At 36.7% G+C, this 22,499-nt stretch overlaps 1 protein-coding gene across 8 annotated transcripts in view; it reads right to left on the reverse strand.

Annotated features, from left to right (window-relative positions):
• Positions 1-22,499, reverse strand: part of CNKSR2 (connector enhancer of kinase suppressor of Ras 2) — a 295,703-nt gene that overhangs the window by 154,427 nt on the left and 118,777 nt on the right. For all 8 annotated transcript variants that reach the window (XR_004180567.1, XR_004180566.1, XR_004180565.1 and 5 more), the window contains exons 6-7: positions 8,835-8,954; positions 1,316-1,375 (exon numbers count right to left, since the gene is read on the reverse strand). Coding sequence is in view for 4 of the 8 variants with exons in the window: in XM_021933018.2 (XP_021788710.1) it covers positions 1,316-1,375; positions 8,835-8,954 (180 nt within the window). In the remaining 4 variants the exon portion in view is untranslated. The remainder of the gene's footprint in view (positions 1-1,315; positions 1,376-8,834; positions 8,955-22,499) is intronic.

Here is a 22,499-nt window from a genome sequence, read left to right on the forward strand (position 1 = left end):
CATCTTAACTGCATTTAAAATTGTTAAAATCTTCGTAATATGCAAATTACTGATAGTCTTGATCCCTTAAGACTCTCATATTTAATACCAAATGTGAAGCTGCTCCTGCACTCCAACTGCAAATATATATTATGTGTTTCACCTTTCACAAGAAACCAAAAGAAGCAGGGAAAAATATCAGTTAAATAGGGGAATTAGATGAAAAGAATGTTGATTTTCAAAAAGCAAATGCTGGTAAAATGTTCAGATCAATAATAATTTGAGATTAAACTAATTCCACCTCAGTCTTCTTTAAAATAGCACAGCATAAGCATGCAATTGTCGGAATCTCTAAAAGAAAAAAAAATTAATACATTCAAAGCTCAGTACCTGCTTATATAATAATAAAATGGAAATCTGAAATAACCAAATGCAAGAATAATGATGTATTATGCTGTTCAACTCTATCACACTGATCATGTTAATAACATCCAGCATGATCACTTCATGCTTCTCTCTCTATAACACAGATAGTTCTCCACAGCATGGCCTTTCTTAGCTTATTTAATTTTCATTACAACCTAGTGAGGTATGTAGTGCAGATAATTTGTTTCCAATTATAGTCGAAGAAATTGAAGCAAAGAGAGGTTAAATGTCTTGCCCAAAATTATACTGCCATTAAGATGCAGAACTGGTTGTAAGACATAGGCCTGTGGACTTCTGACCCACTGCTTATGGTGGTTTGCAAATATGCTTCAGATTCACTTGTTAAAATAGAATCTCTTATTAAGAAATAGGCTGGTCTCCAGAATTTCTGATTTAGTAGGTCTGGGGTAGCGCCTGACAGTTTGCATATATAGCAAGTTCCCAAGGGAGGCTAATACTGGTGTCCAGGAATGTCACTGTGAAAATCACTCAGCTACCATGCTGCCCTTCCACTGAATTAAGCTGAGTTACACTGGAAGTATTCAGAAAACCTGACTTATCTGATATTTATTTCTTACATGAGTTTAGTTTCTTTAAATAACCAAATCATTTGACAGATGGAAATGAATTCTTTCAGATGTCACAATAACTTGTCATGAATCAGAAAATACAAAGACAAATCTCTGGCTGAAAACACCTGATTTACTTTAAGTAAACAGCTATTCTAAACAACAAAAAAGTGAAATTTGAACAGAACCAATACGACTAACTCAGTATCTCTTTTAAATTGTATCTACTATCTGTTCATGTCCTTATCCTTAGATGTTAACCTCAATCATGTGAGATATGTAAATTGTTAGCAATGAAAGGGAAAAACGCACATAAAAATTTGAAAGGTTAAAATACTTACATTTTCTGTGGTTCCAGTAATTACATGGAGGCCATCATATGTAGATTTAATATACATACCCTAAGAAAAAGATAGCATCAGAAAATAAAGTGAAGCAATTGGAGAATTTTCAAGTACATTATAACCTCGTTTATATAAACAATTACTCTATCAAATTAAAACTGCCATGTGCCCCAGAAATAAATCCATGAAGACAGATGCTATCTTTAAACTGATGAGAAATTACTATCTGAACATTCTGGTTTCTAAAGTTTGTCTGAAGAAGCCTATACTCAATTAAATAACTACTTGATAAATGAATTGCCTGTGAGACTTATAAAATGCAGCATGGTAATTCAATATTCCTAAGAAAGAACACCTCTCACTCCCCCCAAAAACCCATACTACATATTCTGTGGCAAAATAAAAGTTACAATGGGAAATTAAAATATTGGTATGTTATTAACTTATTATACTTGATATATTATACAATGGAAGGTAGTTTTCTTATGAGACACTTCAATTATAACTGGAGCCAGAAGAGTGATAAAATATAATTTACATAAATTTTCTCCTTCTATTTTGTAGTATCTTGTATTTTCCACCTTTCTTATTGATAAAGTTTTAATAATTACAGCCAATAATCTCTACATCAATAACTAAAAGGTAGTGTGTATCTGTAGCAATCCCTTCCTCCAGTAAAAAGGACAAGATTCTGCTTTCCATTTAAATAGAACCATTTTTAGAAAAAAACTTCATTAAAGTTTAAAAATTATACAGAAATCCTGAAACTGTATAAACTTTAAGAGCAAATGGAAACTTTAAATTATGGATAGTGATGGAACTTTAAAGGAAAAAAATCACAATAAAGGATTCACATTTTTAATATTAAATAATTTAAGTAAACCGGAACAAACTAGATGATTCAGTTAATGAATTTTTGTCCCCTCCAAGGAATATTGTTAGTTTAAATTCATTTTTGGGGAAAAACTACCCGAATTTTACCTATAAAAGTGGTTTGGCCGGGCGCGGTGGCTCAAGCCTGTAATCCCAGCACTTTGGGAGGCCGAGACGGGCGGATCACGAGGTCAGGAGATCGAGACCATCCCAACATGGGCTAACATGGTGAAACCCCGTCTCCACTAAAAAATACAAAAAACTAGCCGGGCGAGGTGGCGGGCGCCTGTAGTCCCAGCTACTCGGGAGGCTGAGGCAGGAGAATGGCGTGAACCTGGGAGGCGGAGCTTGCAGTGAGCTGAGATTCAGCCACTGCACTCCAGCCTGGGCGACAGAGCGAGACTCCGTCTCAAAAAAAAAAAAAAAAAAAAAAAGTGGTTTGCATTTCAAAATACTGACTTCATAAATAAAAATACTAATATTAATTAACTTCATATCTGAAATATAGATTTAATAATAACAACCAACAATACCATTTCAGAAAAAGCATACATTTAATACTTATATGAAGCAATTGCTACAATGTTAATTTCCTATACCTTTGTTAGTTATATATTTGGATACCTGAAAATACATCTGTTTTCACTGAAAATAAGAGATTAGAAAAATAAGTAGTAAATTTCGGAACTATTGAGAAATCACTGAGTAGACTTTAATTGTAAAAAGTCATTTCAGTAATATCATATGTCTAAAATGGCTGAGCCTAGATTGCTAATATGAAACAAAATGAATGCTTATCACTTTATATAAAACAAATAATCTTAACAAAAGTACAATCAGAATTTAATTAATGGATTGGCCAGTAGGTTTTGGCTATGACAACATGGTAATATTCAGACTTACACTGGTAACAGGTATATAACATACTTAATTTGAAGCTAACATTTACCCCATCATTTACTGATCGGTAAATATAACGATACTATTTTAGAACTTAGAGGAGGACAAGATCTTCGCAAATATTTTTCATTCAGGAATTAATAAGATTATATCAGATTAATAAAGGATCTTAAAATACAGTCATGACGCATAATGACGTTTTGGTTAATAATGAACTATATATACGATGGTGGTCCCAAATAATTATGTAATGATATTTTTATTATACCTTTCCATTTTTAGATATGTTTAGATACACAGATACTTAACACTGTTACAATTGCCTACAGTATTCAGTACAGTAACATGCTATACAGGTTTGTAGAGTAGGGGCAATAGGCTCTATCATTTAGCCTAGGTTTGTAGTAGGCTGTACTATCTAGATTTGCGTAAGTACACTCTATGATGTTCACACAATGATGCAATCGCCTAAGGATGCATTTCTCAGAATGGAATCCCGTCATTAAATGAAACATGACTGCACATTTGCAAGAGCTAGAGAGTACATTTTTTGTGGGGTTTTTTTGTTTGTTTTTTTGAGACGGAGCTTCACTCTTGTCACCCAGGCTGGAGTGCAGTGGCAGGATCTCAGCTCACTGCAATCTCTACCTCCTGGGTTCAAGTGATTCTCCTGCCTCAGCCTCCAGAGTAGCTGGGATTACAGGCACTCACCACCATGTTCAGCTAATTTTTGTATTTTTAGTAAAGACGGGGTTTTACCATCTTGGCCAGGCTGGTCTAGACCTTCTGACCTCAGGTGATCTGCCCACCTCAGTCTCTCACAGTGCTGGGATTATAGACATGAGCCACCATGCCCGGCCAACTTTTAGTTTTTGACATATATGGGTTGTGAGAGGATAAAGAGGAAAAAGTGAACAAAACAACATATACTGTTTGGACACACAAAACAATTATCCATCATTATCTAGCACCATCATTAATATCTACTTGTTACAATGTACCAGGGATTGTTTTAAGTGTCTTGTACTTATTTCACAATAGTCTATGTGGTGGAAACTATCATTATCTCTGTTTTAGAGATAAGGAAACTGAGGCTCAGAGAGGCTAGGGAGTCTGCCCAAGGTGGTGAAGCCAGCTTTCAAGCCCAGGCAGTCTGACTCCAGAGTCCACACTCTCAACCACTGGGCTCCTGATTTATGGATTTATTTACAGTTAGGAGAGTTGTACACCTTAACTTTTCTTATTAGAATATTTGACAACTGTAGATATTAAAGTCGAACATTCACTTTTTAACATCTGTTCTAAAAGACTAAGACCACTTTAGCAAACATGTAGTATGTGAAATGTAGCTAAAAGAATAACTGGGATTGACATTTTACAAATTCATTTCAATTACCCATCTCTCTTTCAGGCAGGATAGGTAGTCAAGGAATTAACATGTGCTTGGAATTTGGCAACTGTGGCGAATGTATGGTTAACACAGTAAGCCCCAGAATTCACATTGTAGTCAAGTTCATTTAAGCACAGCTAGGAAATTTCCCCTGGAGGGAGCATGTGCATTTTGATTTTACCTGTCCTCAAACTAAGCCTTTGCTCATTATAATAGTAAAAAGCACACCCCTGGGTGGAGACTTAAGATGCTAATGAGACATGCAACGTATGAACAGGCATGTACAGCTACTGTGCACGTGCACCCAGAGGACCACCCAGAACATGCTTACTAGTAACAGCTCTTCCCATCCCCTTATAAATAATCATGTAAGACTCCCATAAAGGGAGTCTCTCTAGTGCCAGTCTTGGTGGTCTCATCCTTAGGAGCAGCCTGCTCTGAATCCTCTCTCAGGGTGTACTGGCTATTCTGCACCTAACTTTCACAATACTCTTTTTCCTTTGCAATAAATTGCTCTATGCTACATCTCCTTTGCTGTGTTTCTCTTAAGTTCTTTTAAACTAAGAAGAACCGAGGTTTCACAACAGCTGTCAACATCTTGACAACTAAGCAGAAGTTGATTATATTTTTCTCCACGTATCTTTCAATACTGTGCACTATTACTACGAATTAAAGGTGTCTGACAAGAGTTCTAAATGATTCTATAAATGATGAGGTCATAAAGAAAGCCTAATATTTAAAGAAAAATGTTTAGAAAAGACACTGTAGTTATTGGGATAATAAAAAATCATGGAAACAGCATAGCTATGACTCTACATTCATCTGTGTATAATTATTACAAATAACAGGAACTTAACCAAGAATTCTAAGCCAAAGACAGTATCTAGTAGTTATAGGAAGAGGATCTCATCATGACAACATTGCAGAATTTATATTAAAGCTAATTTTTTCAGATGAATAAAATTTTTAAATGCTTAGAGATGTATCTACATATAGACATAAAGCAATAGGGTAGAAATAAAACAAATTTTTAAATGCCACAAGAATAAAGATATTTTGTTTTATGTAATATTTTCATTACTAAACTCAATAAACCATGTTGTAACTGCTTTCAATAATCAAAATTGACTTCTTTGTCTTTTTTAATGTCCCTCTCATAGTAGTAACGAGAAAAATGGTCAGAAGTCAGGCACCAAAAGAAAGAGAAGAAATAAGTTGCTTGGTTGAGTTTCAAACTAATCATCTTCTGAATAAGAAAGGGTCCACAGAAATACATCTGATTCATTGTTCACCTCTGAGAAAGGGCCAAACAGCAGGAGGACATGCAACTCAAATGGCTGTTTTTCTGGAACCATGACAAATACGGCTTTCCATTTCATCAAAACCTTCATTCCTCCTTTTCTCTCTTTTTAAAAACCCATTAATTAATTCTAGAGCTGACTTGCACAGCTCCCTCTCTCCTGTTCAGGTTGCCAAAATGACATTTGCTTCATTCTGTCTCCAAATGTTGGTTAACCAACAGGAGCCAAAACAACCTCTCAGTCAAGTTGGTAGAATAAGGCATATTTGGAGATGGTCCAAATACCTAAATAGAAAAATAACTCCCTGAGGCCAAGAGGCTTCCCCAAGGATGATCCCAGTCCCTTCCTCTCTATTAGGCTCATGTTTTGGCTCTGATCCAATTTTGTTGTTTCAATAGCTCTCATTTTCCTTTAATTTTCTGCTAATTATTGTTCTTTAAAAGCACTTTAGAAGAAAGTTTCATATGGTTCAATCATAACTAAGGTTGTTTCTCACCAGTCCTTACAATGCTTTAGGACTGTCAACCCTAAGAAATTCTAGGAGATTTGACTAATTAGAAAGCTGATAAACGATGTATCCAGTTTATCAGCAGGAGAACCAGTTACCTTTTGCCTATGAGACATGTTCTGCCCTAAAATTGGAAGAACACTTTCTGCAGATATTTCTAAGCTAATTAAATTTCATTAAATCTTGGTATTCTCCCACCGCTTTCTATTTCTTTTCTTCATTTATCATTTAGACATTTACTATGGCTAATTACCAAAATCCTAAATCAAAATCCTAAAATTGGCTTATTTCAAATGTGACTGACTAAACTTACTTAAACGTGACTGAGTTTTAAAACGATACCTTGAATAAGCCATGTAATTCCTCTGTTTAGTACTTTCTCTTTGATATGAATCACAAAAAAAAAGTTTTATACTTAACTCTTTCTATTAATATTTAACATTTTAGGTTTTTCTTTTCCTTCCTTTCAATTCCCAGTGAAGTGCTGCCCACTGTCCTTTAAAAACAAATTTCTCTAAGTAATTTCAGTTTTAAAGTCATCCTCCTAAGCTTCTCATACCTCTCTTTAGCAATTCAAAATTTGAATGTAGAATAATAAAAAAAGCTTTGTTCAGATGTACTTCATTTAGATTTACCTAGACTTAAACCTTGCCTCTGTTATTTATTACCTATATGTGATACAGAGCAAACTAGTGAATATGTGCAATTTTATTTTCTCATTTGCAAAATGAGAAAATCAATATCTAGTCTATAGAGTTGTGAGAAAAATACCTGGCAAATGGTGGGCATTCGTTTCTTTTCTAGCTTTTTCCCAGACTGTTTAACTGAATCTGGTTCTTAGCATTTTAAGTTCCCAGATCTACCTCTTTCAAATGAAAACAATAAAGGACCTGTCCAGGGCTATACCTTCCTTAAAAAATCAAGATTTCATAAAGCCCATTAATTAGCATTATTTTGACTTACTTTATAAGGTTATTTCTCCCCACGATTTCAGTGGAAATGAGAAAAAAAAAATCAGGCTTTTTTCTTTTTAGAACCACAGACTAAGAGCCAGAAGGAGCTTTAAAGATGATTTCCTCCTCTCCCTCACCTACATGACTAGATCAAGGCCAAGGTGGTTAAATTTACTCTCCCATCTCCTCAAGATCACTCTCGTAGTTATATTTTATGTAAGTTATTTGTATCTGGGTGTTCTGACTTCTAGTTTAATACAATGTTGTATTAGTTCATAATTTTTCACTCTAAAAATCATGCTTAGGGGACTTCCTTTCCCTTATAACTACTAAAAGGGGACATATAGAAAGGACCATCTTTAATGCTATAGATTGAAGTGTTTTTAAAATAAAACCGGACTTTGTAGAGGTAACTAAAAGGAATAAAAAGAATTTTAGATTATCATTACTTAAAAGAAGTTCATAAATGTAATCAGCATTAGATATAACACTTACAGATTACAATGATGGCATGCTACGTCTGATATGCTGATTTTCATCATATTCCTTCCCAGGAAAACACCCATAAAAGCCACAACAGCACTAGGAACTACAGATAACCAGAATTAATTTGCCACATATCCGGAGAAAACTTACTCTCTAGGAGAGATGGCATCAAACTGAAAAATCAGTGGTAGTCAATAAAGGCTTTGCCTTCTGAACAGTTATATAGATGTATGAAAAAGAAAAGCCACAGAAAAAGTTAAACTTGCTTAGAAATCTTAAAGAATATATTATCTTAATTCAATTATTAATGCTAGTTGCCAAAATTTCTACTTTCCAAAAGATCATTACTTGGTAAATTCATATACAAGGAGAAAGTGGAAACACTATAGCACCAAACCAACATGTAATAGTTGTGTAGTAGTTAAGATATTCTCTAGCCAGTTTCTTGTTTTTTGTCTCAATATCAATTTTTATATGCTTTCTTCCTTAAGACTTATTTTTTAAAAAGTCTCTCTCTTGGGTTAAATCTAGAACCAATACACTTTTTAATCAGGTGAACAAAATATAAAACACGATTATATTTATTATTACATAATAAAAAATACAACTCATAGACATCTAGTGTTGGCGATATCCACTTGCTTACTTACCCTTCTAAGAATGAATGTGAGTTATAAAGAGTATCAGAGAATATTGTTTAGCTAACCCACCCTAGGGGAAGGAATAACTATTAAAACCAGGACAAACCAAAGTAAAACAAACAAAACACCTACTTCATGAGCAGGTAACACTGTGGTGTTTATTATAAAACTCTTAAACTTCCTTTAAACCTAAGGAACTTTGGTGGGGAGGGAGGTGAAAGAATGTAATTGAAGCTAAATGAGATTCAGAAGTCACCATTTTCAACTCTCCTTCATTTTCATTTATTTTAATAAAACTTCTTATGCAACACAAACTTCCACTACCATAACTCCTCTAGGAAAAAAATACCAAAATGTTCAGTGTCTGTTGAAATTCATAGATTCCCACATTCAGAGGCTGCTTTGTCCATATCACTAGCTGTCTACTGATGGATGGTGGTTTTGATAAACATGGTATCTCTTACCAGCCCTTCGCTTGGTTTGATGTTTGCTAGTTGAATCACTTCCAGGTGAGCAGACTGTGAAACCAGAGGATCTGATGACAGGGATATGATGTGGTCACAGACTCCAGAAAGAGTTTTACACTGGTAGCACAAAAAGAAAAATAGCTGTGGTAAATACGTGTTGTAGGTAACATATAAATCACCTTTTGTAATAATGTTTTTACAAGGAAAAATAAAAGAAACAGTAGAAGAAAGTAACTGGCATTTTATTCTGTAAAATCTGTACAAAGAAATTCAGGTGAAATGAAAACACATTTACACACAACACACCTATATTCTAAATTATGAATGTAAGAACTATATGCCAAAATATTCATTAGTTATGGTTATACTGTTTCTATTATTTGACTTACCATACCTACAAAAAATGATGGTTAAACAAACTTAATCTGAGAACCTCTTGATTACAGCCATAAGATTGAACTGAACACTATAAAAAATCTCGACGTCTTTTAATTCATGGTCAGAAAAGTTAAAAAAAGTCTGGCCAAGATCCAGGAAAGATGAATCTTCCAAATATGCTTAACAAACTCTTCCTACTTATTTATCTAGACTTTCCTGCTCCACTTTGTATAAAGTTTCCCACCTCTTCCAGGCAAAATCTCAATCCTGCTTTCTCAGCATTCTATGAACAATCTGAAACTGTGAAACTATTTTATTCTGAATCCCTCTGAGGCAGGTACCATGCCCTACTCATCTCTGTCTTCTTATCTTTTTCCCTCCACCTCTACCTACCACCTAGATCAGGTAGACAAATCCTAGAAAATACAAAGCATTCAATAAATATTAGTTGAATGAGCTGAAGAGCAAATGAGCTTAAACAATTAGTAGAGTGGCTTTACTAAGGACAGAAAGTTAGTGCTTTTGTCAGGATAAATCCATTCATGCTAACTGTATGAAATAATAAATTTAAAATATGTGTTACAGCTATCATGGTATTTTAAGGCTTACAAATGGCAAAATCATGAAGAAAGTGGAACATGAATGAAGAAGCTTGAACTATACTGCCCTAAAATATGCTGGCCCTCAGATGCCTCACAGACTCTCATTGTATTTACTGAAGCCCAGTTTTCATCATCTGAAACTTTTTTTTTTTGCTCTAACTATAGGAGGAACTACTATTTTTCAATCAAGGTATTATCATCTATCCATCTCCAACATGTTACGTTTGTTCTGTAGCCACTGTTATTAGTCTACTGTGAGGTAGACAGTGTGAACTCAAAATATCTGAGACAAATCTCGGTCAATTTAGGAAGTTTATTTTGCCAAGGTTAAGGACATGCCCATGACACAGCCTCAGTAGGTCCTGATGACATGTACCCATGGTACATGCTTCAGCTTGCTTTAATTTTAGAGAGACATGAGACATACATCAATATGTGTAAGATGTACATTGCTTCAGTCCTGTAAGGCAGGACAACCGGAAGTGGGGGCTTCCAGGTTAGAAGTAGATAAGAGACAAAAGGTTGCATTCTTTGAGTCTTTGATCAGCCTTCCACTGAATACACAATTTAGTCTGGCTCAGTGAATCTGCATTTTTATATAAGCAAAGAGGGCACAGGAAGCAATCAGATATGCATTTGTCTCAGGTAAGCCTTAGAGGAATGACTTTGAGTTCTGTCTGTCCTTTGTCCACAAGGTATTTCCTTGTGGGCAAATTGTGAGGGAGGTATGTAGCTTCTTATCTTTGTAGCTATCTTATTTAGAAATAAAATGGGAGGCAGGTTTGACTGACATTGTTCCCAGCTTGACTTTTCCCTTGGCTTAGTGATTTGGGGATCCTGAGATTTATTTTCCCTTCACAACAGTTTCTCCTGTCTGGTCAAGATAATAAGAACTCTCTTTTTATTTACTATGTTCTGTCTTTGGTCCATGGCCTCACTTTGTGCTGGGCTCAGCTTCTTTACACTAAAGAAACAGTCATGTTAAATTTCCCTAATTGTGCTAGTGCTTTTGGCATCTGCTTCTCAAGTCTGTACGTTTATTGTGTCTATCAGCCCCTAAAGATAGACACACAGCCTCATGGTACCAATACCCATGGAATGGACATGGGCTTCATCTGAAGACAGATGTGGGCAATCACCACACTGCCAATGATTGCTGTGTGACTATAAACAAGTTATTTTATATCCTTGAGATTCACCTTCCTCAGATAGAAAATGAAATGAGCTAATAAAGATTACTTTATATGGCTGACAGGCTAAGACATGATAATGCATTAAAAAGAGTCCAATATGGTTCCTATCCAAAAAAGACACCCAATAAATGCTTTTTCCTCCTCTGTTGCTTTCTCAACCCTCAAAATGCTGGAATCCTACTCATGGTATGAATTATCTCATTATTCTTAATTGAATTACCTTGCTGACCATCTTACAATGATCAGTAATTACACTGGTTAGTCTAGCTGCATGGCCATGATGGAGAGTTCACATCTGTTTACTCTCTCTGATGTTCAGGTCTCAACGCTCTTAGATACAATGAAGGTATTTACTCTGAAAAGCTGCTAGGCAAAGTGCCAACAGGAAGATCATTCCCCTGAAATAGGGAACCCTTCAGGGCCAGCTTTGTGGGAAGGTGACTTGTGCAGTTGCACATGGGCCTACACTTGGTTTTATGCTCTGCTGTTGCAGAAATGCTTGGCATTTTCATTTTGCACTAGGTCTCACAAATTATGTGGCCCATCCTGGAATCCCATTCTCTGTATTTTTAAAAATTTGTCTTAAAAATATTCATCAGTAGCCATGGAGAAAGGACAGAATGGCAGTACTTAACATATAAAAACTGGCTGCAGTTCAAATTGTATGTTTGACAGGAAGAAAAATACTATGGCAGAATTAAATCTTTTAACTATTCCTTCCCTTCCCTATGTGGTTCTATTTTCATTCTTATTTTCTCTTTATCTCAAGTAGGGGAGATAACATTGTGAATGCTGAAAGGTTTCTATACAGGATACTTGGATAGCATGCTAATCTGAAGGGTACGAAGTCAGTATGTTAAAAAGAACCTTTGTGGTTTCTACAAATTGAAGCATATTTCAAAAGAGTCCAATATATAAATAGGAAAGTAATGGACGCATATAAATGGTGCTCTCTCTCTCTCATATATATATATATATATATATATATATTTCTTACAACATTTAAGGCCTCATACAATACTCTTGTAATGAGCAATAGTAGCTCTCCTATTCAGGCACTGGTAGTTTTATAGAAGTGAGGTGGAAAAAGGAAAGGCAGAAATACCAGACTGTAGACATTTTAGGGAAAAGAAAATACCAATTAAATTCATCATATTAACTTGTAAAAATGTCTTCTCAGCATCCTCTTGAGTAATTTTGTTTGCCAAATGCTTGCTATGTGCTAGGTGCTGCTTGAAATGCAAAGGTGAGTAAAACACATTGAGTTTACCAGCAAAGCTATCAGGACTTAATAGATTAAAGATCTTAAAAAATAGAATTAGAAAAGAAATCCCATTAGAACTTTGCTTCCTGTTTTAGAGATAGTATACTAGAACCTTTATATTGTAGCATTTGGCACTTAACTAAATAAGGCAATTAGAAGGGGTATAAAATGGCCTTGTTTTACATGCTAATTCTATGCTCATTACTGCATCATACATCAAGTTACTGCAGGAAACCACATTAGCAGTTCCAGGGAAGTTATTTAACGTATCTTATAAAAGCTGAATTTGGTCAATGCTACTCATTAAGTGAAATCATGTGAGATATTATATTATTATAATTTATATTTTAAAACACAGTATTATCTATTACTACCTAAACATATTCTAGAAAAAGAAAATTATAAAATAGCAAGAAAAATACATTTTTATTATAATTCAACAACATTATTATTAGATATAATTTGTAGATCACCTACCATGTGTCTGGCACACTGCTAAATACTTCATATTTATTATCTCATTTATCCTAATAACAACTTCCTAAAGTAGGTATTATAGCCAGTTTAACAGATGTGAGAAGGAAGCTAAATAAATAGACCAAGGTCATTAACATGGCAGAAATACTTGAATTCCTAATCATTATTGTGCTAATTCTGTTTCTATGCTTAGCTCTGAACTTCTTTTTTTGATCAATTTCATTTTGTATTGTTTAAAAATCAATGTCTGCATTAGATGGATGTTATATAACATGTTTAAACTACATAGTATAACAAAATATAAGGCAGGCTTGCAAGTGTTTTTGCAATTCAGAATGTAGCTTAGATAAGGAATATTAGAACTGAGACTGTGAAAGACATGGCTCTCTGGGAAAACTTAAAGCAATTTTACCAGCAAAAGGACAACTCTATGCTAGCTAGAAGATGACTAGTAACCATTGTTTAAAGAGGATTATTTGCTATTTTTGCAATATTCATACCAAATTATTTTATTTTTTACTTTATTTTATTTTTGAGATGGAGTCTCGCTCTATCGCCCAGGCTGGAGTGCAGTGGTGTGATCTTGGCTCACTGCAACCTCCGCCTCCTGGGTTCAAGCAATTCTCTTGTCTCAGCCTCTTGAGTAGCTGGGACTACAGGCGCATGCCACCACGCCTGGCTACTTTTTGTGTTTTTAGTAGAGACGGGGTTTCACCATATTAGTCAGGCTGGTCTTTATCTCCTGACCTCAGGTGATCCACCTACTTCGGCCTCCCAAAGTGCTGGGATTGCAGGCATGAGCCACCGCGCCCAGTCCCCAAAGTATTTTAAATTATATTTACCTTTATTTCTAAAAATAGAAGAAAAATTTGTACCTAAAAATAAAGACTAGTAAATGATATGCCTTAAATAAAGCTACAGAGAACATGAAATGGAAATAAATGTTTAACTGACTTTCTGGATTCTGTTATAAACTACCCAAGGTGACAAAGGATTAATGACTGAATAACAGTTAACAGACAAGGGTAGCCATGACTTAATCTTTTAAAACTGAAGAGTTTCATATGCTGAATTTTATGGTATTGTGTGATATTTTTCTCAGGTAGTTTATATTAATTTCAAATATGAATATAATACATCATATTCTCAGGCTGAAATGCAAAGTTTTTGTATTCTGTTCTATACTATCTATCTGTGCACACACACACACACACACACACATATATATACACACACATATATACTGGTTTACCTAAATATAAGTTTTAAAGGGAAAAAAGATCTGAGCAGAGCATATTTAGCATAAAATAAAGCAACATTTTAATGTGGGGATTCAAAAATTAATAACCCCACATTAAGACATTAACCAATAATAAGATGGCATTCTTTCATTATGTCTGAATAGATTTCTTTCATTATCTCTGAATTTATCAGATACTTTTTTTTTTTTTTTTTTTTGAGACGGAGTCTCGCTCTGTTGCCCAGGCTGGAGTGCAATGGTGTGATCTCGGCTCACCGCCACCTCCGCCTCCCGGATTCAAGCTATTCTCCTGCCTCAGCGTCCTGAGTAGCTGGGATTACTGGCGCCTGCCATTACACCCAGCTAATTTTTTTGTATTTTTAGTAGAGACGGGGTTTCACCATGTTGGCCTGGCTGGTCTCGAACTCCTGACCTCATGATTCGCCCACCTCTGCCTCCCAAAGTGCTAAGATTACAGGCGTGAGCCACTGCACCTGGCCAGCTATTGTTTTTTAAAAAAAGAAATGCAGAAAGTGTTCTAAGTGCAAACAGTGGTAAAAAGATAAGGGACAGAAAAAAACTCTCACATCAGTCTGGAAGCCCACTTAGGCACTATTGAGCTACTTAAAGTATTTTTATTTGCTTTTCTAAATAAGTGGGGTACTGTTCAATTATTCTTCCAAGTATACTGGAACAAATGAATAAAAATATCTTTAGAATAAAAAATCGAAAAAATTCATTTGATGCAGGAAAGAACTGAAGGCTGATAAGGTTAAAAAAAGCTTTACAAAAGGAAATTTATACTTTTTGGGTATATACAAGGAAGAAGGGTATAAAATATAAAATCAAGATAAATTAAGGAAGCAACAGATGGATATACATCTTAAGATGGCAACAATGATGTGAAAGTTACAATTTAAATACAGTTTAAACAATTCAGGCTTATTAGCAATAGCATGGAAAATAGTAATGAAAGTTTATTTTGATAAACAGTGTATACATGTTTAAATATTTATTGATATAATATTTCAATTAAAATGTCTAAAGAATAAAGTATGGGTTTTTTGATTTTTTTTTTTTTTTTGAAACGGAGTCTCTCTCTGTCGCTAGGGCTGGAGTGCAGTGGTGTGATCTCAGCTCACTGCAACCTCCGCCTCCTGGGTGCAAGCGATTCTCCTGCCTTAGCCTCCCGAGTAGCTAGGACTACAAGTGCATACCACTACGCCCAGCTAATTTTTTGTATTTTTAGTAGAGACGGGGTTTCACTGTGTTGGCCAGGCTGGTCTCGAACTTCTGACCTCGTGATTCACCTGCCTCGGCCTCCCAAAGTGCTGGGATTACAGGCGTGGACCACTGTGTCTGGCCAGTATGTTTTTATTTTATTGTTTTATTTGAATATTAGTGTAATTCAGTATTATAAGTTCTGCAATTCTGTGCCAATGTAGGATGACATTTGCATTGTACTGGGGGAACAAGGGAGGCTTTATTTTTTACAAAATATCATACATTTATTCTGATAGTAAATTGTGAGAATTCTAAGTATACACCTCACTAAATATAGTATGTTTAGTATCTTAGTACTTTACAGATCTCTGTTGAGCTAGAAATTTTGCACTCTTATGATGGTTCCCTAACAAGACACAACTGTTGAACAATCGTAGGTAACTCTGAAAGAGTAACATTCACAAACAGAATTTAAATTAGTATTTAAAATTATTGAGGGGCGGAGCAAGATGGCCGAATAGGAACAGCTCCAGTCTCCAACTCCCAGCGCGAGCGACACAGAAGACCCGTGATTTCGGCATTTTCAACTGAGGTACTGGGTTCATCTCACTGGGGAGTGCGGAGGATGGGTCACTGGTCAGCTGCTGCAACCCGATGTGAGAGCTGAAACAGGCGAGGCATCCCAGCCCTACCCTGGAGGTCGGGGAAGGAATCCCTTTCAGCCAGGGAACTGAGACACACAACACCTGGAAGTCAGTTGCTCCACCCCAATATTGCGCTTTTAAAGCAAGCCGGCTGGGAGGTCCATATCCCACACCTGGCGGAGGTCCCACGCCCACAGAGCCTCTCCACTCATTGCTAACACAGCAGTCTGTGATCTGCCCTCAAGGCAGCAGCAGAGGCTGGGGAGGCGCCGCCATTGCTAGAGGCTTAAGTAGGTGGCTGCAGGAGCTCCAGCTGGGTGGAGGCTCACGGCAGCTCAAGGAAACCTGCCTGGAGCTCCACCTCTGGGGACAGGGCACAGCTACACAACAACAACAACAACAACAAAGCAGCAGAAACCTCTGCAGATGCAAGCGACTCTGTCTGACCAGCTTTGAAGAGAGCAGTGGATCTCCCAACACGGAGGTTGAGATCTGAGAGGGACAGACTGCCTGGTAGATTCACAGGCTACAGGTAGCCTAACTGGAGACATCCCCACTGGGGGCAGTCTGACACCCCACCTCACAGGGTGGAGTACACCCCTGAGGAAGCTTCCAAGCAAGAATCAGACAGGTACTCGCTGTTCCAAAATATTCTATCTGCAGCCTCTGCTGCTGATACCCAGGCAAATGGGGTCTGGAGTGGACCTCAAGCAATCAACAAGGCCTACAGCTGAGGGTCCTGACTGTTAGGAAACTCTCAGCAGGAAGGACACCGCTACCATCATTTATGCTATACATCCAAAGACCAGAGGCAGATAAAAAACCACAAAGATGGGGGAAAAAGCAGGGCAGAAAAGCTGGAAATTTAAAAAATAGGCACCTCCCCGGCAAAGGGCGCGGCTCGTCGCCAACAACGGATGGCTGGGCCAGTGTGACTTTGGCGAGATGAGAGAAAGGCTTCCAGTCCATCAAATTTCTCAAGAACTGGAGATGCATGCCAACATAAAGAAACTAAAATCCTTGAAAAATTAGGAAGAATTAGTGACTAAGACTAATTAATGCAGAAGGTCATAAGCGAAATGAAAGAGATGAAAACCATGACCACGAGAAATCATTGACAAATGCACAAGCTTCAGTAACCATTCGATCAACTGGAAGAAAGAGTATCAGCGATTGAGGATCAAATGAATGAAATGAGCGAAAGAGAAACAAAAGAAAAAAGAAAGAAAAATAGAAGAAAGCCTGCAAAGTATGGGATTATGTAAAAGACCAAATCTACGTCGATTGGGGTGCCTGAAAGTGAGGGGGAAAAATGGAGACAAGTTGGAAAACACTCTTCAGGATATCATCCAGGAGAACTTCCCAACCCTAGTAGGGCAGGCCAACATTCAAATCAGGAAATACAGAGAGCATCACAAAGATACTCCTCGAGAAGAACAACTCCAAGACACATAATTGCGGATTCACAAAAGAAGTTGAAATGAAGGAAAAATCTTAAGGTCAGCCAGAGAAAAGGTCGGGTTACCCACAAAGGGAAGCCCATCAGACTCACAGCACTGAGATCTCGGCATTACAAGCCAGAGAGTGGGGCCAATATTCAACATTCTTAAAAAGAATTTACAGAAGCCAAATTTCATATCCAGCCAAACTAAGTTTCATAAGTGAAGGAGAAATAAAAATCCTTTACAGATAAGAAAACAGAAATGCTTAGAGATTTTGTCATCACCAGGCCTGCCTGAGACCCTGAAGGAAGCACTCAACATGGAGAAAAGGAACAACCAGTACCAGCCATTGCAAAAACATGCCAAAATGTAAGAACCATGAGGCTAGGAAGAAACTGCATCAACTAACGAGCAAAATAACCAGTTAATATCATAATGGCAGGATCAAGTTCACACATGTAATCTTAACCTTAAATGTAAAATGAACTAAATGCTCAATTAAAAAAGACACAGACTGGCAAACTGGATAAAGTCAAGACCATCAGTCTGCTGTATTCAGGAGACCCATCTCTACCTTGAAAGAGACATACATGACTCAAAATAAAGGGATGGAGGAAGATTTACCAAGCAAATGGAGAACAAAAAAAAGCAGGGAGTTGTAATACTAGTCTCTGATAAAACAGACTTTAAACCATCAAAGATCAAAAGAAAGAGACAAAGAAGGCCATTGTTACATAATGGTAAGGGATCAATTCAACAGGAAGGCTAACTATCCTAAATATGTCTGCACCCAATACGGGAGCACCCAGATTCATAAAGCAAAGTCCTTAGAGACTTACAAAGAGACTTGGAACTCCCATACAAATAATAATGGGAGACTTCCAACACTCCACTGTCCAACATTAGACAAGATCCAACCAAGACAGAAAGAAGTTAACAAAGGATATCCAGGAATTGAACTCATCTCTGCGTAAGCAGACCTAATGAACATCTATAGAACTCTCCACCCCAAATCAACAGAATATACATTTTCTCAGCACCACATCATTACTTACTTTCCCAAAATTGACCATATAATTGGAGTAAAAGCACTCCTCAGCAAATGTACAAAGAACAGAACTTATAACAAACTGTCTCTCAGACCACAGTGCAATCAAACTAGAACTCAGGACTAAGAAACTCAATCAAAACCAGCTCAACTACATGGAAACTGAACAACCTGCTCTGAATGACTACTGGGTACATAACGAAATGAAGGCAGAAATAAAAGATGTTCTTTGAAACCAATGAGAACAAAGATACAACATACCAGAATCTCTGGAGGACACATTTAAAAGCAGTGTGTAGAGGAAATTTATAGCACTAAATGCCCACAAGAAGCAGGAAAAGATCAAATTGACACTCTAACATCGCAATTAAAGAACTAGAGAAGCAAGAACAAACACATTCAAAGCTAGCAAGAAGGCAAAGAAATAACTAAGATCAGAGCAGAACTGAAGGAGATAAGAGACACAAAACCCTCCAAAAATCAATGAATCCAGGAGTTGGTTTTGAAAAGATCAACAAAATTGACAGACCACTAGCAAGACTAATAAAGAAGAAAAAGAAAAGGAATCAAATGTACATGAAATTAAAATGATAAGGAGATATCACCACCGACCCCACAGAAATACAAACTACCATCAGAGGAATACTATAAACACCTCTCACCTTAAAATAAACTGGAAAACCCTAGAAGAAGAAATGGATAATTTCCTGGACACTTACACTCTTCCAAGACTAAACCAGGAAGAAGTTGAATCCCTGAATAGACCAATAGTAGGCTCTGAAGTGAGGCAATAATTAATAGCCTAACAACAAAAAAGTCAGGACCAGATGGATTCACAGCTGAATTCTACCAGAGGTATAAGGAGAGTTGTTACCATTCCTTCACAAGTATTCCAATCAATAGAAAAGAGAATCTCCTAACTCATTTTATGAGGCCAACATCATCCTGATACCAAAACCCATAACAGAACACAACAAAAAGAGAATTTTAGACCAATATCCCTGATGAACATCGATGCAAAAATCCTCAATAAAATGCTGGCAAACCGGATTCAACAACACATCAAAAAGCTTATCCACCATGATCAAGTGGGCTTCATCCCTGGGATGCAAGGCTGGTTCAACATTAAGCAAATCAATAAGCATAATCCAGCATATAAACAGAACCAAAGAGACAAGAACCACATGATTATCTCCAGTAGATGCAGAAAAGGCTTTTGACAAAATTCAACAGCCCTTCATGCTAAAAGCATCAATAAATTAGGTATTGATGGGGCATTACCTCAAAATAATAAGAGCTATTTATGACACACCCACAGCCAATATCATACTGAATGGGCAAAAACTGGAAAAATTCCCTTTGAAAACTGGCACAAGACGGGGATGCCCTCTCTCACCACTCCTATTCAACATAGTGTTGGAAGTTCTGGCTAGGGCAATTAGGCAAGAAAAGAAATCAAAAGAGATTATTCAGTTAGGAAAAAGAAAAGTCAAATTGTCCCTGTTTGCAGAATGACATGATTGTATATTTAAAACCATTGTCTCAGCCAAAATCTCCTTAAGCTGATAAGCAACTTCAGCAAAGATCTCAGGATACAATAAATATTTTTAAAATCACAAGCATTCTTATACCTGTGTAACAGACAAACACAGAACCAAATCATGAATGAACTTCCATTCACAATTGCTTCAAAGAGAATAAAATACCTAGGAATCCAACTTACAAGGGATGTAAAGGACCTCTTCAAGGAGAACTAAAACACTGCTCAGTGAAATAAAGAGGGACTGCAAACAAATGGAAGAACATACCATGCTCATGGATAGGAAAATCAATATTGTGAAAATGGCCATACTGCCCAAGGTATTTATAGATTCAATGCCATCCCCATCAAGCTACCAATGAAAGGTTTCCTTCACAAGAATTGGAAAAAACTGCTTTTAGAGTTCATGTGAGACCAAAAAAGAGCCGCATCTCCAAGACAATCCTAAGTCAAAGATAAGCTGGAGGCATCCGCGCTACCTGACTTCAAAAACTATACTACAAGGCTACAGTAACCAAAACAGCGTGGTACTGTGGTACCAAAACAGGAATATAAGACCAATGGAGACAGAGAACAGAGTCCTCAGAAATAATACCACACATCTACAGCCCTCTGATCTTTATGGAAACCTGAAAAACAAGATATGGGGAAAAAGGGATTCCCTATTTAATAAATGAATGCTGGGAAAAATTGGCTAGCCATAAGTAAGCGGAAACTGGATCCTCTTACTCATATCACGAGGTAATTCAAGATGGATTAGAGACTTAAATGTTAGACCCTATTACCACTTAAAATCCTAGAGGAAAACCTGGGTGAGTACCATTCAGGACATAGGCATGGGCAAAGACTTCATGTCCTAAAAACACCAAAAAGCAACGACAGCAAAAGCCAAAATTGACAAATGGGATCTAATTAAACTAAGAGCTTCTGCACAGTAAAGAAAACTACCATCAAGAGTGAACAGGCGAAAGCCTACAGAATGGGAGAAAATTTTGCAATCTACTCATCCTCGGCCGAGGGGCTAATATCCAGAACCTACAAGAACTCAAACAAATTTACAGAAAAAAACAAACAACCCCATCAAAAATTGGGCAAGGATATGAACATTTCTCAAAAGACATTCATACAGCCAACAGACATATGAAAAATGGTCATCATCACTGTGCATCAAGAAATGCAAATCAAAACCACAATGAGATACCATCTCACACCAGTTAGAATGGCGATCGTCAAAAGTCAGGAAACAACAGGTGCTGGAGAGGATGTGGAAGAAATAGAACACTTTTACACTGTTGGTGGGATTGTAAACTAGTTCAACCATTATGGAGACAGTATGGGCGATTCCTCAAGGATCTAGAACTAGATGTACCATATGACCCAGCCATCCCATTACTGGGGATATACCCAAAGGATTATAAATTATGCTGCTATAAAGACACACATGCACCGCGTGTGTTTATTGCAGCACTATTCTAATAAGCGAGGGGACTGGAATCAGCAGATGTCAAAATATCAGTGACAGGTGGATTAAGAAAATGTGGCATATACCATGGAATGCTATGCAGCCATAAAAAAGGATGAGTTTGCGTCCTTTGTAGGGGCATGGATGCAGCTGGAAACCATCATTCTTAACTGAAACTATCACAAGAACAGAAAACCAAACACGCATGTTCTCACTCATAGGTGGGAACTGAACAATGAGATCACTTGGACTCAGGAAGGGGAACATCACACGGGGCCTATCATGGGGAGGGAGGGAGGATGGCATTGGGAGTTATACCTGATGTAAATGACGAGTTGATGGGTGCAGCAGACCAACATGGCACAAGTATACATATGTAACAAACCTGCGTTATGCACATGTACCCTACAACTTAAGGTATGTAATAAATTAATTTAAAAAAAAGAAAAAAAAAAGAAAAAGGTAAAAAATAAATAAATAAATAAAATAAATAAATAAAATTATTATTCTATATACAAAATTATCCAACACGGGAAGAATTTCTTGTTCATACGAGTACAGAGAATTGAAGGAGAAACAACTTTTTAAACTTGAAAACCTAATGTAATAGAATAAAATTCCAATTTTAACCTAATATTAAAATTATATTTATATACAGCAAAGATTAAGATTTTCAAATAGCTTCAGAAAGCAAATAGTTGCAAGTAAATAAAGGTCATGTGAACTTCATCCCAATAAGGCCTGGAAAACTCCTACAGTCCCTTTACATGTCAAACTCTCATGATGGGGAAAAACACAACAAAAATCACCAGCCTTCATTAAGCCATTCATACCTTCAACAATCACTAAATGTCTGTTACATGATTCAAATGCCAACTACTACACTCAAGAATTTCATAGCGTGGGACAGTGTTTCTGCTAATGTATTTGGTTTTGTGCTTAACATTACTGACATTGAGCATGCTGCCCTTGTGTTCCTGATAACAGAAAAGAAGCAACGACCCCCAAGAGCCTATTATGCATTAAAATTAGTAAGTCAAAATTTATGATCTTAAAAGCATCACTTCCTCCTAATTTCTTACATTTTCCCACATTAAAACTTAAAGGTCCTAAAGTTTATTGACAGTGTTAGTCCTGTTACTACAAGC

This window comes from Papio anubis, chromosome X (genome assembly GCF_008728515.1).
Source record: "Papio anubis isolate 15944 chromosome X, Panubis1.0, whole genome shotgun sequence".
NCBI lineage: Eukaryota > Metazoa > Chordata > Mammalia > Primates > Cercopithecidae > Papio > Papio anubis.